This window comes from Anser cygnoides, chromosome 31 (assembly GCF_040182565.1).
Source record: "Anser cygnoides isolate HZ-2024a breed goose chromosome 31, Taihu_goose_T2T_genome, whole genome shotgun sequence".
Classification (NCBI taxonomy): Eukaryota; Metazoa; Chordata; class Aves; order Anseriformes; family Anatidae; genus Anser; species Anser cygnoides.
In genome coordinates, this window is record NC_089903.1 from 1336083 (window position 1) to 1348087 (window position 12005).

The 12005-nt window shown below is 73.3% G+C and overlaps 2 protein-coding genes across 4 annotated transcripts in view; both read right to left on the reverse strand.

Annotated features, from left to right (window-relative positions):
* Positions 1-59: 59 nt before the first annotated feature.
* On the reverse strand, positions 60-6641 carry GPS2 (G protein pathway suppressor 2). 3 transcript variants are annotated; one of them, XM_066985246.1, is made up of 9 exons: positions 6451-6641; positions 5908-6017; positions 4381-4493; positions 3338-3420; positions 2043-2132; positions 1699-1778; positions 1199-1267; positions 619-705; positions 60-268 (listed from the first exon to the last, which is right to left on the reverse strand). In XM_066985246.1, exons 1-9 carry the CDS (start codon positions 6542-6544, stop codon positions 185-187), a joined length of 810 nt encoding a protein of 269 aa, XP_066841347.1. In that variant the 5' UTR covers positions 6545-6641; the 3' UTR covers positions 60-184. The 3 variants fall into 3 exon arrangements, with proteins under 3 accessions (XP_066841347.1, XP_066841345.1, XP_066841346.1); XM_066985244.1 differs by having other exon boundaries at positions 4381-4514; XM_066985245.1 differs by lacking the exon at positions 3338-3420 and adding an exon at positions 4022-4101 and having other exon boundaries at positions 4381-4514.
* Positions 6642-7571: 930 nt separating this feature from the next.
* The window catches only part of NEURL4 (neuralized E3 ubiquitin protein ligase 4), a 30863-nt gene continuing 26429 nt past the window's right edge, over positions 7572-12005 (reverse strand). Inside the window, 6 exon segments of the mRNA XM_066985131.1 lie at positions 7572-7688; positions 7690-7812; positions 8374-8500; positions 9477-9589; positions 10939-11074; positions 11179-11220. Coding sequence (XP_066841232.1) covers positions 7619-7688; positions 7690-7812; positions 8374-8500; positions 9477-9589; positions 10939-11074; positions 11179-11220 — 611 coding nt within the window. The 3' untranslated portion in view covers positions 7572-7618.

The window sequence follows — 12005 nt, forward strand, 5'->3', positions numbered from 1 at the left end:
CCGGGGGGGGGCTGGGCCCCGGCGCCCCGCCCCCCCCCGTTTGTTAAAATCAGCCCGAATAAAAACGGAAGCGAGTTTAATAGGACGGCGGCGGCGTGCCCTGGGGGGGGGCGGCGGGGTGACGGTGGCGATGACGTCGGCGATGACGTCGGCGATGACGTCGGCGATGACGTCACGGGCGGCGTCACTTGTGGTAGAAGCGCTGGCCCTGGCCGTGGGGCAGGAACGGGTGGCGGGCGGCCGGGGGGGTGCTGGCGGGGAACCCCGACTGCGGGGGGGGGGGACGGGGGGTGAGGGGCGCTGCCCCACACGTGGGGGGCGGGACCCACAAGTGGGGGGCGGGGCCCACAAGTGGGGGGTTGGGCGGGGTGAGCACTGCCCCACAAGTGTGGGGCGGGAGAGGGATGGGGGGCGGGGGCGCGTGGGGCCAACACTTGTGGGTCCTGCCCCACACGTGTGGGGTGGGAGGGGTGGGGAGGGAGATGTACGGGGTGGGGGGGGGGTGAGCAGGGCCCCACACGTGTGGGGCAGGACCCAGACGTGTGGGGTGGGCGGGGTGGGAAGGGGTCAGGGGGTGAGCGGGGCCCCACACGTGTGGGGCGGGCGGGGGGCACTCACCGCGTGGGGCTGCTGGGGGCTGGCGCCGTGGGGCGGGAAGCTGCCGGGCGAGGCGGGGCGGGCCGGGTGTGTGTAGGGCAGCCCCGCCTGTGGGGTGCCGTCAGGGGGGGCCCACGCCCCACAAGTCCCTCCTGCCCCACATCCCTCCTGCCCCACAAGTCCCTGCCCCACACGGCCCTCCTGCCCCACACATTTCCCCCCCCCAGCCCCTCTGTGCCCCACAAGTTCCTCCCTCACCCCATGCGTCCCTTTGCGCCCCCCCCACAGCCCCCCTCCTGCCCCACACATCCCTCTCCCCACAGCCGTGCCCCACACATCCCCCCTGTGCCCCACAAGTCCCGCCAGCCCCACACCTCTGCCCCACACATCCCCTCTGCCCCACATATTCGTGCCCCGCACCCCATGCCCAAGTCCCTCCTGCCCCACATCTGTGCCCCCCCCAGTCCCTCCTGCCCCACATTTCTGCCCCCCCAGTCCCCCCGCCCCACACCCCGTGCCTCAGGTCCCCCCCCCGCCCCACACCCCTGCCCCCCAAGTCCCCCCGCCCCACACATTTCCCCCCCCCCCCCCCCGCTGTCACCTTGGGCGCCGGCTGCATGGGCACGGGCAGCTGGGGGCTGGGCAGCAGGGCCGGGCTGGGGTGCAGCGCCTGGGGGGGGGCTGGGGGGTCAGGGCCCCGCCCCCCAAGTGCCCCCCAGCCCCACAAATACCCCCCCCCAGCTCCCCAAGTGCCCCCAGCACCCCCCCAACCCCCAAGTGCCCAAGTGCCCCCCCCACATCCCCCCCAGCCCCCCAAATGCCCCCAGCGCCCCCCCAACCCCCAAGTGCCCCCCAGCCCCAAAAATGCCCTGCCCAGCCCCCCAAGTGCCCCCCAGCCCCCCGTGTCCCCCCCAGCCCAAGTGCCCCCCAAGCCCCCCAAGTGCCCCCCCAGCCTCTCAAGTGCCCCCCCAGCTCCCCCACATCCCCCCCCAGCCCCCCAGGTGCCCCCCAGCCCCCCCAAGTGCCCCCCCAGCCCCCCCACATCCCCCCCCAGCCCCCCCCCCCGGCGCCCCCCCAGCCCCCCCGGCGCCCCCCACTGACGGCGTCGCTGAAGCCCGACTGCTGGTTGGCGTGCTCCAGCTGCTTCTGCAGGGGGATGCTGCTGCTGGGGGGCAGGAAGCCTGCGGGGGGGGGGCAGGGGCTCAGCCCCACACTTGGGGGGGGCTCGGCCCCACAGCGGCCCCTCCCTCCCCGGTTGGGGGGGGGGGGGCCGAGCCCCATAAGTTGTGGGGCGGGGAAGTTGTGGGGCAGGGAATGTGTGGGTTGGGGGGGGGACTTGTGGGGCGGGGGGGGGACTTGTGGGGCCGACCCCCCCCCCCCCCAGCTCCCCGGAAGCCCCGCCCCCACCCCGAAGGGGCGTCCCCCCCCGAGGCCCCGCCCCTTACCGGTCTGGGCGGGGGGAAGTGCCCGTGCAGGCCGAAGCCCCCCCGGCTGCTGCTGGGGCAGGAAGGGGAGCGCCGGGAACCCCGAGGGGCCTGGGGGGGGGGCACGGGAGGGGGGGTGAGCGCGGCCCCACGGCGCCCCCAGCCCCACAGAAACCCCCCGGCCCCATAGCGGGACCCCGGCCCTGTAGGGTTTCCCCCCCCCCCCCCAAAGCCCCAGCCCCATGGAATGAGCCCAGCCCCACGGTGCCCCCCCCCCAGCACACCCCCCAGCCCCCCCCAGCCCCACAGCGTCCCCCCCCCAGCCCCCCCCCAGCCCCATAGCATCTCCCCCCAGCCCCATAACCCCCCCCCCCCCAAGCCCCCCCATATCACCCCCAGCCCCATAGCCCCCCCAGCCCCATAGCACCCCCCCAGCCCCATAACCCCCCCCCCAAGCCCCCCCATATCACCCCCAGCCCCATAACCCCCAGCCCCATAGCACCCCCCCCCCCCCCAGCCCCCCAGGGCCCCCCCTCACCGCGGGATCTGCTGGGAGGCGCCGTAGGAGGGGGCCGCGGGCTGCCCGGGGGGTAGGGGTGCTGCTGCGCCTGCCCCACGGCGAAGGGCCCGGGGCCCCCTGCGCCCCCTGGAAGGAGCCGTGCTCCCCCCCGGCCCCGAAGGACGGCTGCGCCCCGAAGTGCCGCGTCTGGGGGGGCGCGGGGGGGGCACGTGGGGGCGGGGCCACGCTTGGGGCGCTGAGCCCCCCCCCCAAAATGTGGGGCTGACCCAGGCTTGGGGGCTGAGCCCCACATTTGGGGGCTGACCCCAAAACATCATGCCCCACATTTGGGGGGGGGAGCCCCACACTTGGGGGCTGACCCCAAAAACATCGTGACCCACACTTGGGGGTGACCCACACATGGGGGCAGGGCCACGCTTGGGGTGCTGAGCCCCCCAAAAAATGTGGGGCTGACCCACACTTGGGGGCTGAGCCCCACACCTGGGGGGGGGGCTGACCCCAAAAACATCGTGACCCACGCTTGGGGGCTGAGCCCCACGTTTCGGGGGCTGACCCATCCCCCAAAAAACGGGTGACCCACACTTGGGGGGCGCCCCACACATTTGAGGGGCCTCACACCGGGGGCCGCCCCCTCCCCCAGCTCCCCCCCACCCCTCGTCCTCTGCCCCCTTTATCTGGGGCGCGCCCCCAGCCCACCCCCCAAATCCTCACGTTGCCCCCCCCCCCTCCACGTGGGGCTGCCCCACAGGGGGACCCCAGGACCCCCAGGACCCCCCCCCCCGTGCCCCCCACTCACGGTGATGACGGGCGGCCCAAAGAGCTGCTTGGCGCGGTCGGCGGCCAGCAGGGGCCCGGCCCGGCTGTGCCCCCCGGGGCTGCCTGCGGGGGGACACGCTGCCCCATAGCGCCCCACGGCTGCCCCACGGCTGCCCCATAGCGCCCCACGGCTGCCCCACGGCTGCCCCATAGCGCCCCACATTGCCCCATAGCGCCCCATAGCTGCCCATGGCTGCCCCATAGCGCCCCACGGCTGCCCCATAGCGCCCCACAGCGCCCCATAGCTGCCCCTTAGCTGCCCCCCATTGCCCCATGACCCCCCCACCCCCCATAAAACCCCCCCACCACCCCATAACCCCCCGATCCCCCCCAGCCCCCGCCACCACACCCCAACCCCCCTGAGCCGCCCCCCACCGCCCCATGACCCCGCCATGACCCCCCCAGACCCCCCATAGCCCCCCCCCACCGCCCCATAACCCCCCATAGCCACCCCCCATTGCCCCCCAACCCCCCCCCAACCTCCCAAAACAGCCCCCCCGAGCCGCCCCCACCGCCCCATAACCCCCCCATCGCCCCATGACCCCCCCATAACCCCCCGTAACCCCCCCAGCCCCCCCCATCACCCCATGACCCCCCCATAACCCCCCCCCGTAACCCCCCCCCCAGCCCCCCCCAGCCCCACGACCCCCCCCGCCCCCCGCACCCTGCATGCTGAGGACGTGCGCCCCGCCGTGCACGGCCATCCCCTGCTGGTAGGCGGCCGCCGTCAGCGTCGTCAGGTCGCTGCAGGATGGGGGGGGGCGGGGGGGACAGGGGGGCACTCACCCGCTGCCCGGCCCCACGCAGCCCCCCCCCCCGGCCCCACAAGTGCCCCCCGGCCCCCCCGGTGACCCCCAGCCCTCCACGTACCCCCCCCCCCACAAGCGCCCCGACCTGTGACCCCCCTCCTGCCCCACACCCCCCAGCCCCACAAGTGCCCCCCCCAGGTACCCACAGGTGCTCCCCAGCCCCCCAGGCCCCCCCAGCCCCCCAGGTGCCCCCCGGCGCCCCCCCGCCCCCCACCTCTGCTCCTTGCGGCGCCGCTTCTCCTCCTCGTGCAGCACCTTCTTGAGCTGCAGGAAGAGCTGGTGCTTCTCCTCCTGCAGCGCCCCCAGCTTCTCCTGCAGCTTCGCGATCTGGGGGGGGGCACGGAGGGGCTGCGGGGCGGCCGGGGGCTGGAGGGGGCTGGGAGGGGCTTGGGGGGGCAGGGGGGCATTTGGGGGGCTGGGAGGGGCTTGGGGGGCTTGGGGGCTGGGGGGATTTGGGGGGGGTGGGGGCAGAAGGGACACTTGGGGGCAGCTGGGGGGGTTGGGGGGGCTTGGGGGGTCTTGGGGGGCTGGGAGGGGGCATTTGGGGGGCTTGAGGGGCTTTAGGGGGGGCTTGGGGGCAGCCATGGGGCGGGGGGGGCACTTGGGGGGCTTGGGGGCATTTGGGGCCCTGGGGGCAGCTGGGGGGCATTTGGGGGGGCTTGAGGGGCAGCCGTGGGGCTGAGGGGGGCATTTGGGGAGCTTTAGGGGGGCTTGGGGGCAGCTGGGGGGATTTGGGGGGGGGGATTTGGGGGGCAGAAGGGACGCTTGGGGGCTTGGGGGCATTTGGGGGGGTTGGGGGGCAGCTGGGGGGATCTGGGGGCTTGGGGGGCAGGGGGACACTTGGGAGGGCTTGGGGGGGGCTGGGGGCTGTCACGGGGTGGGGGGGCACTGGGGGGGTGGTGGGAGGCTTGGGGGGCACTTGGGGGGCAGTTGTGGGGCTGGGGGGCATTTGGGGGGCACTTGGGGGGGGACCCCCAAGGGGAAGGGGTCTGGAGGGGGGTCCCAAGGGGGGTGGTCTGGGGGGGGGTTAAGGGGGGTCCTTAAAGGGGGGTCCCCAAGGGGAGTGGTCCCCGAGGGGGGGGGGTCACTAAGGGGGTCCCTAAGAGGGAGTCCCTGAGGAGAGGTCCCTGAGGGGGTTCACTGAGGGGGTCCCCGAGGGGGGATCCCTGAGGGGGGTCACTAAGGGGGGGTCCCCAAGCGGGGGGTCAGTAAAGGGGGGTCCCTAAGGAGGGGGTCCCAAAGGGGGGTCCCTAAGAGGGGTCACTAAGGGGGGTCCCTGAGGGAGGGTCCTCAAGGGGGATCCCCAAGGGGGAGGATCACTAAGGGGGGGTCCCTTAGAGGGGGTCCCTGAGGAGGGGGGTCCCAAAGAGGGGGTGTCACTAAGAGGGGTCCCCTAAGAGGGTGTCCCTAAAGGGGAGGTCCCAGAGGGGGGGTCCGAAAGGCGGGTCCCCGAGGGGGTTCACTAAGGAGGGGTCCCTGAGGGGGGTCCCTAAGGGGGGCCCCTGAGGGGGGACCCCTGAGGGGGGTCCCCAAGCAGGGGGTCCCTAAAGGGGAGGTCCCAGAGGGGGGGGTCTCATAGGGGGTTCACTAAGGAGGGGTCCCCGAGGGGAGGGGTCCCAAAGGGGGTCTCTAAGGGGGGTCCCCAAGCGGGGGGTCACTAAAGGGGGGTTCCTGAGGGGGGTGTCCCCGAGGGGGTGTCCCCGAGGGGGGGTCCCCGAGGGGGGTCCCCGCCCCCCCGCACCTGCTCGCGCGTCTCCTCCAGCGACATCCTCTCCTCCATCTCCTTCTTGCGGCGCCGCTCCTGCTCCTCGCGCAGCTTCTGCTCCATCATCTTGTCCACCTCCTCCTCCTCTGCGGCCACGGGGGCAGGGGGCACGGGGTCAGGGGGCACCGGGGTCAGGGGTCACGGCAGGGCACGGGGTCACGGCAGCGCCCCCAGCCCCAGCCCCCCGCGGGCGGGGGCCGCGGCGACGGGGAAGGGGCGGGGCCTCCGCCTACGTTGCCCCGGCAACGGGGAGGGGCGGGGCCGTCGCCATGGAGACGCCGCGGGGGCGGGGCCGCGTCGCTACGGAGACCCCGGGGGCCGGCCCCCTGGTTGCCATGGAGACGGCGGGGCCTGCCCCGCGGCCTACCCCGGTCGCCGTGGGGGCCCTGCGGCCTACCCCGGTTGCCATGGAGACCCCCGAGGGCCTACCCCGGTTGCCGTGGAGACCCCGGGCCTGGCCCCCGTTGCCATGGCCCCCCCCCCCCCCGCGTTGCCGCGGCGACCCCGGTGCGCGCTCACCCTGCCGCTTCCGCTCGCGCTCGACCATGACGTGGCGGTGCAGGGCCCTGGCCATGGCCGACGACAGCTTCGGCCGCTCCAGCAGCGCCGGCATCTTCGCAGCGCTCCCGCTCCGCTCCCCGCCGCCCGCCGGAAGCGCCGCGCGCCTCGCGGCTTCCGCTTCCGGGCCGCCGCTCCGCCCCCCGCCCGCCGCGCATGCGCGGGGCGCGCCCGCGAGGCCACGCCCCCTCCGCTGCGAAACCCCGCCGCTGGGCTCCGCCCATCCCGCTGTGACGTCACCGCCCCCCGCGCCACGCCCCCTCTCCTCGCCGCCGGCTCCCTGGCCACGCCCCCTCCCCGGTGACGTCACTGCCCGCCTGGCCCCGCCCCCGCTCCCTCCCCTCGCCCCCCTTTGGCCCCGCCCCCGCCCTTTGTGGCCCCGCCCCCTCCGATTAAGCCACGCCCCCGTTCTTCAGGCCACGCCCCTCACCTCCTGGCCCCGCCCCCTCACAGACCACGCCCACGTGACGTCACTCGCTTTTTTTTTCCTTTAATGGGGGGAGGGGGAGAAGGAGGGGGAGGGGGGAGGAGGGGGAGGGGCTTGGCCCCGCCCCCCGCCCCGCCCCGCCCCCCCGAGCAGCTTTTAAATAACATTAAACAACAAAAAAACACCAAAAAAGGAGGAACCGGCCCCGCCCCTCCCCCCCGGCTTCACATTGCGGAAATAAATAAAGGGGGGGGGGGCGCCGGGGGGGGGGTGGGGAGGGGGAGCCCTCCCCCACCTTCTGGGGTCCCCTCCCCCCACTTCTGGGGGTCCCCTCCCCCACCTTTAGGGCCCCCTCCCCCATTTTTTAGGCCCCTCCCCACCCTAAAAACGAGCCCCCATAAAGGGGGGGGCACCCAGACACGGGGGGGAGGGGATTTGGGGGGGGGGCGGTCCCCCATTTTGGGGGAGAGGAGGGGCAAATCGTAGGGGCTCCCCTTTTTTTTGGGGGGGGCTCCCAGTGCTGAGGGGGGCAGACAAGTTGTGCCCCTCCCCCAAACCTTCCCCCTCCCCCTTTTGAGGGGGGGCATTTCCCAACCCTGGAGACCCCCCCAATTCTTTTTTTGGGGGGGGGCGGTGTCCCAGTAATTGGGGGTCCCCCAGTACCTGGGGGGATCCCGGGGAAATTTTGGGGACCCCCCCCCCTCACTCGACGCGCACCAGCAGCCCGCAGAGGACGGTGGCGCCCGGCTCGCGCGTCACCCACTCGAGCTCCAGCCCGGGGGGGCTGCAGGCCGGGGCCGCAGCGAGGGGGGCCCGGCCGGAAGGAGCCCGGCCGCACCCCCACCTCGAAGGCCACGCGCGCCCCCAGCGCCCGCTGCGACCCGGGGTCCCGGAAGCTGGGAGGGGGGAGAGAAAGGAGGGGGGGGGCTCGTTAGGACACGCCCACCTGCCCCGAGACACGCCCCCTGCGTTGTAGCCACGCCCACCCCAAAAGGAGCCCACCCCCCCTTAATAGGCCCCCCCCCCCATCCATCGTGGGGCACCTGGAAGGAGGGAGGGGGTGGGAAAGGGGGCGTGGCCTCGCTAGGACACGCCCACCCACCACATGGCCACGCCCACCCGCTCCAAGCCCCGCCCACTCCCTGCAAACCCCCCCCCAGATTCACCCCTCCCTCCTGGGTGCCCCCCCCAAGCGCACCCAAGCCCCGCCCACCCGCGAGGCCCCGCCCACCCGACGCCCCGCCCACCCAGACCCCTCCCACCATGAGACCAAGCCCCCACAGACCTCATTTGCATAGCCCCGCCCACCCACACCCCGCCCCCACCCCACGTCCTCCCACCCCGCCCCTCCCACCCAGTGCCCCGCCCCCACGAGGCCCCGCCCACTCGTGCCCCGCCCCCATTGGACACCGCCCACCCCCGTTAGGCCCCGCCCACCCCCGGCCCCGCCCACTCACTGCACTTTGGTGGCGAAGGGCTCGAGGGCGGCGTAGGGCAGGGCCGGGGACAGCACCAGGCGGGGGGGCCGGGGGGGCGAGGCCCCGCCCTCCGCCTCGGGGGGCGTGCCCAGCAGGGGGGCGGGGCCTGGGGGCGGGGCACGGTCAGGCCACGCCCCCACACCCCCACCGGCCCTTCCCATCCCCCCATTACCCTCCCGTAACCCCGACACTTTCATTATCCCATGACCCCCCCATGACCCCCCCCCATGACCTCCCCACGACCCCATGACCTCCCCACGACCCCATGACCTCCCCATGACCTCTGACCCCCCCCATGACCCCCCCGGAACCTTCCCATGCCCCCATTAACATCCCCTGACCCCCCCCGGCCCCCCCCCAAGACCCCCTGACCCCTCCATGACCCCATGATCCCCCTGTGACTCCGTGACCTCCCGATGACCCCCTGACCCCTCCGTGACCCCCCCATGCCCCCACCTGGCACCAGCTGCCCCCGTCCAGTGCCGCCCCATGATCCCCCCCATGCCCCCCTTAAAACCCCCATGACCCCCCACAACCCCATGACCCTCCCATGACCCTGTGACCCCCCGACCCCATGACCCCCCTGACCCCGCTGTGACCCCCTCGTGACCCCGTGCCCCCCCGCGCCCCCACCTGGCACCAGCTGCCCCCGTCCAGCACCACCCCATGACCCCCCCACCCCCTTTAACCCCCATTACCCCATGACCCCCTGTGACCCCAACCCCATGACCCCCCGATGACCCCATGACCCCCCGTGACCCCGTGCCCCCTGCGCCCCCAGCTGGCACCAGCTGCCCCCTGTCCAGCACCACCCCATGACCTCCCCACCCCCATTACCCCCCCATTATCCCGTGACCCCTCAATGACCCCATGACCCCTCGATGACCCCATGACCCCTCGATGACCCCGTGCCCCCCCGTGTCCCCCCCGCCCCCACCTGGCACCAGCTGCCCCCTGTCCAGCGCCGCCCCCTGACCCCCCCATCCCCCCCCTTAACCCCCATGACCCCATGACCCCCATGACCCCGCGATGACCCCTTGACCCCGTGCCCCCCCGATGACCCGGCGCCCCCCCGCCCCCACCTGGCACCAGCTGCCCCCTGTCCAGCGCCGCCCGGACGCTCCCGGCGCTGGTGCCGTGGAAGGCGCGCGGCCACTTCTGCCACGGACACGCCCCCTCGGGGCGGGGCCTCGGCCTGGGGGCGGGGCCGGGGGTTGGGGGCGGGGCCGGGGGCGGGGCTCGGGGAGGGGGCGTGGTCAGGGTTTGGGGGCGGGGCTTGGGGGCGGGGCCTCGGTGCCCCCGAGTACCGCGGGGGGCCCCGGTGCTCCCCCAGGGACCCCCCAGGCCCTCCCCCACCCCCCCCCCCGGGACCCCCCCCCCAACCCCCCGCACGACCCCAAGCCCCCCCCATCGCCCCCCAAACCTCCCATCCCCCCCCCCCGAAGACCCCCCCCCCCCCCCCATTCTCTCCCCAATCCCATTGCCCCCCCCACCCCCCCCCTTATCCCAAATCCCCCCCCCATTCCCCCCCCCCCCAAATCCCCCCCGGAACTCCCCCGATACCCCAAATCCCCCCCCCCCGAAGCCCCCATTGTGCCCCCCGACCCCAAATCCCCCCCCCCGTTACCCCCCAACCCCCCCCAGATCCCCCCATTGACCCCAAATGCCCCCCAAGTCCCCCCCAAATCCCCCCCCCAAATCTCCCCACTGCCCCCCCAAATCCCCCCCATTGCCCCCCCAACCCCCCCAAATCCCCCCCACGACCCCATTGCTCCCCCCATACCCCCCCAAATCCCCCAATCCCCCCCAAATCCCCCCACGACCCCAAATCCCCCCCCCAAGCCCCCCAAATCCCCCCACGACCCCACTGCCCCCCCACAAGCCCCCCAAATCCCCCCCACGACCCCAAATGCCCCCCATTGCCCCCCAAATCCCCCCAACCTCCCCCAAATCCCCCCCACGACCCCATTGCTCCCCCCATACCCCCCCCAAATCCCCCCCCACGACCCCAAATCCTCCCCATTGCCCCCCAAATCCCCCCCCAAATCCCCCAAGCCCCCCAAATCCCCCCCCCAACCCCACTGCCCCCCCCAAATCCCCCCAAATCCCCCCCCCACGACCCCACCCCCCCCCCATTGCCCCCCAAATCCCCCCCAAATCCCCCCAAATCCCCCCCACAACCCCAAATCCCCCCCATTGCCCCCCCAAGCCCCCCCAAATCCCCCCACGACCCCATACCCCCCCAAATCCCCCCATGACCCCAAATGCCCCCCATTGCCCCCCAAATCCCCCCAAATCCCCCCAATCCCCTCCAAATCCCCCCCCACGACCCCAAATCCCTCCCCCAACGCCCCCCAAATCCCCCCAAATCCCCCCCACGACCTCAAATCCCCCCACTGCCCCCCCCAACCCCCCCAACCCCCGCAAATCCCCCCCCGACCCCACTGCCCCCCCCCCCAAATCCCCCCCCCACGACCCCAAATCCCCTCCATTGCCCCCCCCAAACCCCCCAATCCCCCCCCCGACCCCCCCGCCCCCCCCTACCTGAGGCTGAAGCGGCACCAGCCGAGCGGCGCCGTCCCCTCGCGCCCCCCCCGCGGGCCCTCGCCCCCCCCCCGGCGCGTGGCAGCGCTCGCAGAAGCAGCGGCTGCGCTGGGGCTCGGGGGCGAAGTACGCCTCTCTGGGGGGGGGGCAGAAATTAGGGGGCACCCCGAAATGGGGGCACCCCGAAACTGGGGGCACCCAGAAATGGGGGGGGGCATCCCTGAAATTGGGGGGGGGCACCCCAAAATGGGCTGCGCTGGGGCTCGGGGGCGAAGTACGCCTCTGGGGGGCACCAAAATTGGGGGGGGCCCGAATGGGTGGGGGTACCCCGAAACTGGGGGCACCCAGAAATGGGGGGGCACCCCAAAACCGGGGGGACCCCGGAATTAATGGGGTTACCCCAAAATGGGGGGCACGACAAAATGGGGGGTCACCACAAAATGGGGCGCCCCAAAATTAGGACCCCCCCCCCAAAGGGATCCAGGTTTTGGGGACCCCCCCCCATAGGGAGCCCCCCCATAAGAACCCTCCCATAAGAACCCCCAACCCCCCCCCCCCAAATTGACCCAATTATTGGGGACCCCCCAAAGAGCCCCCCCCAGGTTTTGGGGACCCCCCCCAAATTTTGTGGCCCCCCCCATTTGTTCCCCCCCAGGTTCTGCCCCCCCCCCCCCCTTTTTCCTCCCCTCCTTCAGCTTTTTTGCCCCCACCCCCAGCTTTTTTGCCCCCCCCCCCCCCGGGGTTTTTTGCCCCCCCGGATACTGGGACCCCCCCCCATATTTTGGGGACCCCCCCCCCAAATTTTGTGCTCCCCCTCATTTGTCCCCCCGTCCAGGTTCTGCCCCCCCCCCCCCATTTTTCCTCCCCCTCCCCCAGCTTTTTTGCCCCCCCCTCTCTTTTTTTGGCCCCCCCGCATATTAGGGACCCTCCCCATATTTTGGGGACCCCCCCCCCAAATTTTGTGCCCCCCCTCCCAGGTTCTGTCCTCCCCCCCGTTTTTCCTCCCCCTCCTTCAGCTTTTTTGCCCCTCCCCCGGGTTTTTTTGCCCCCCCCGGATACTGGGGACC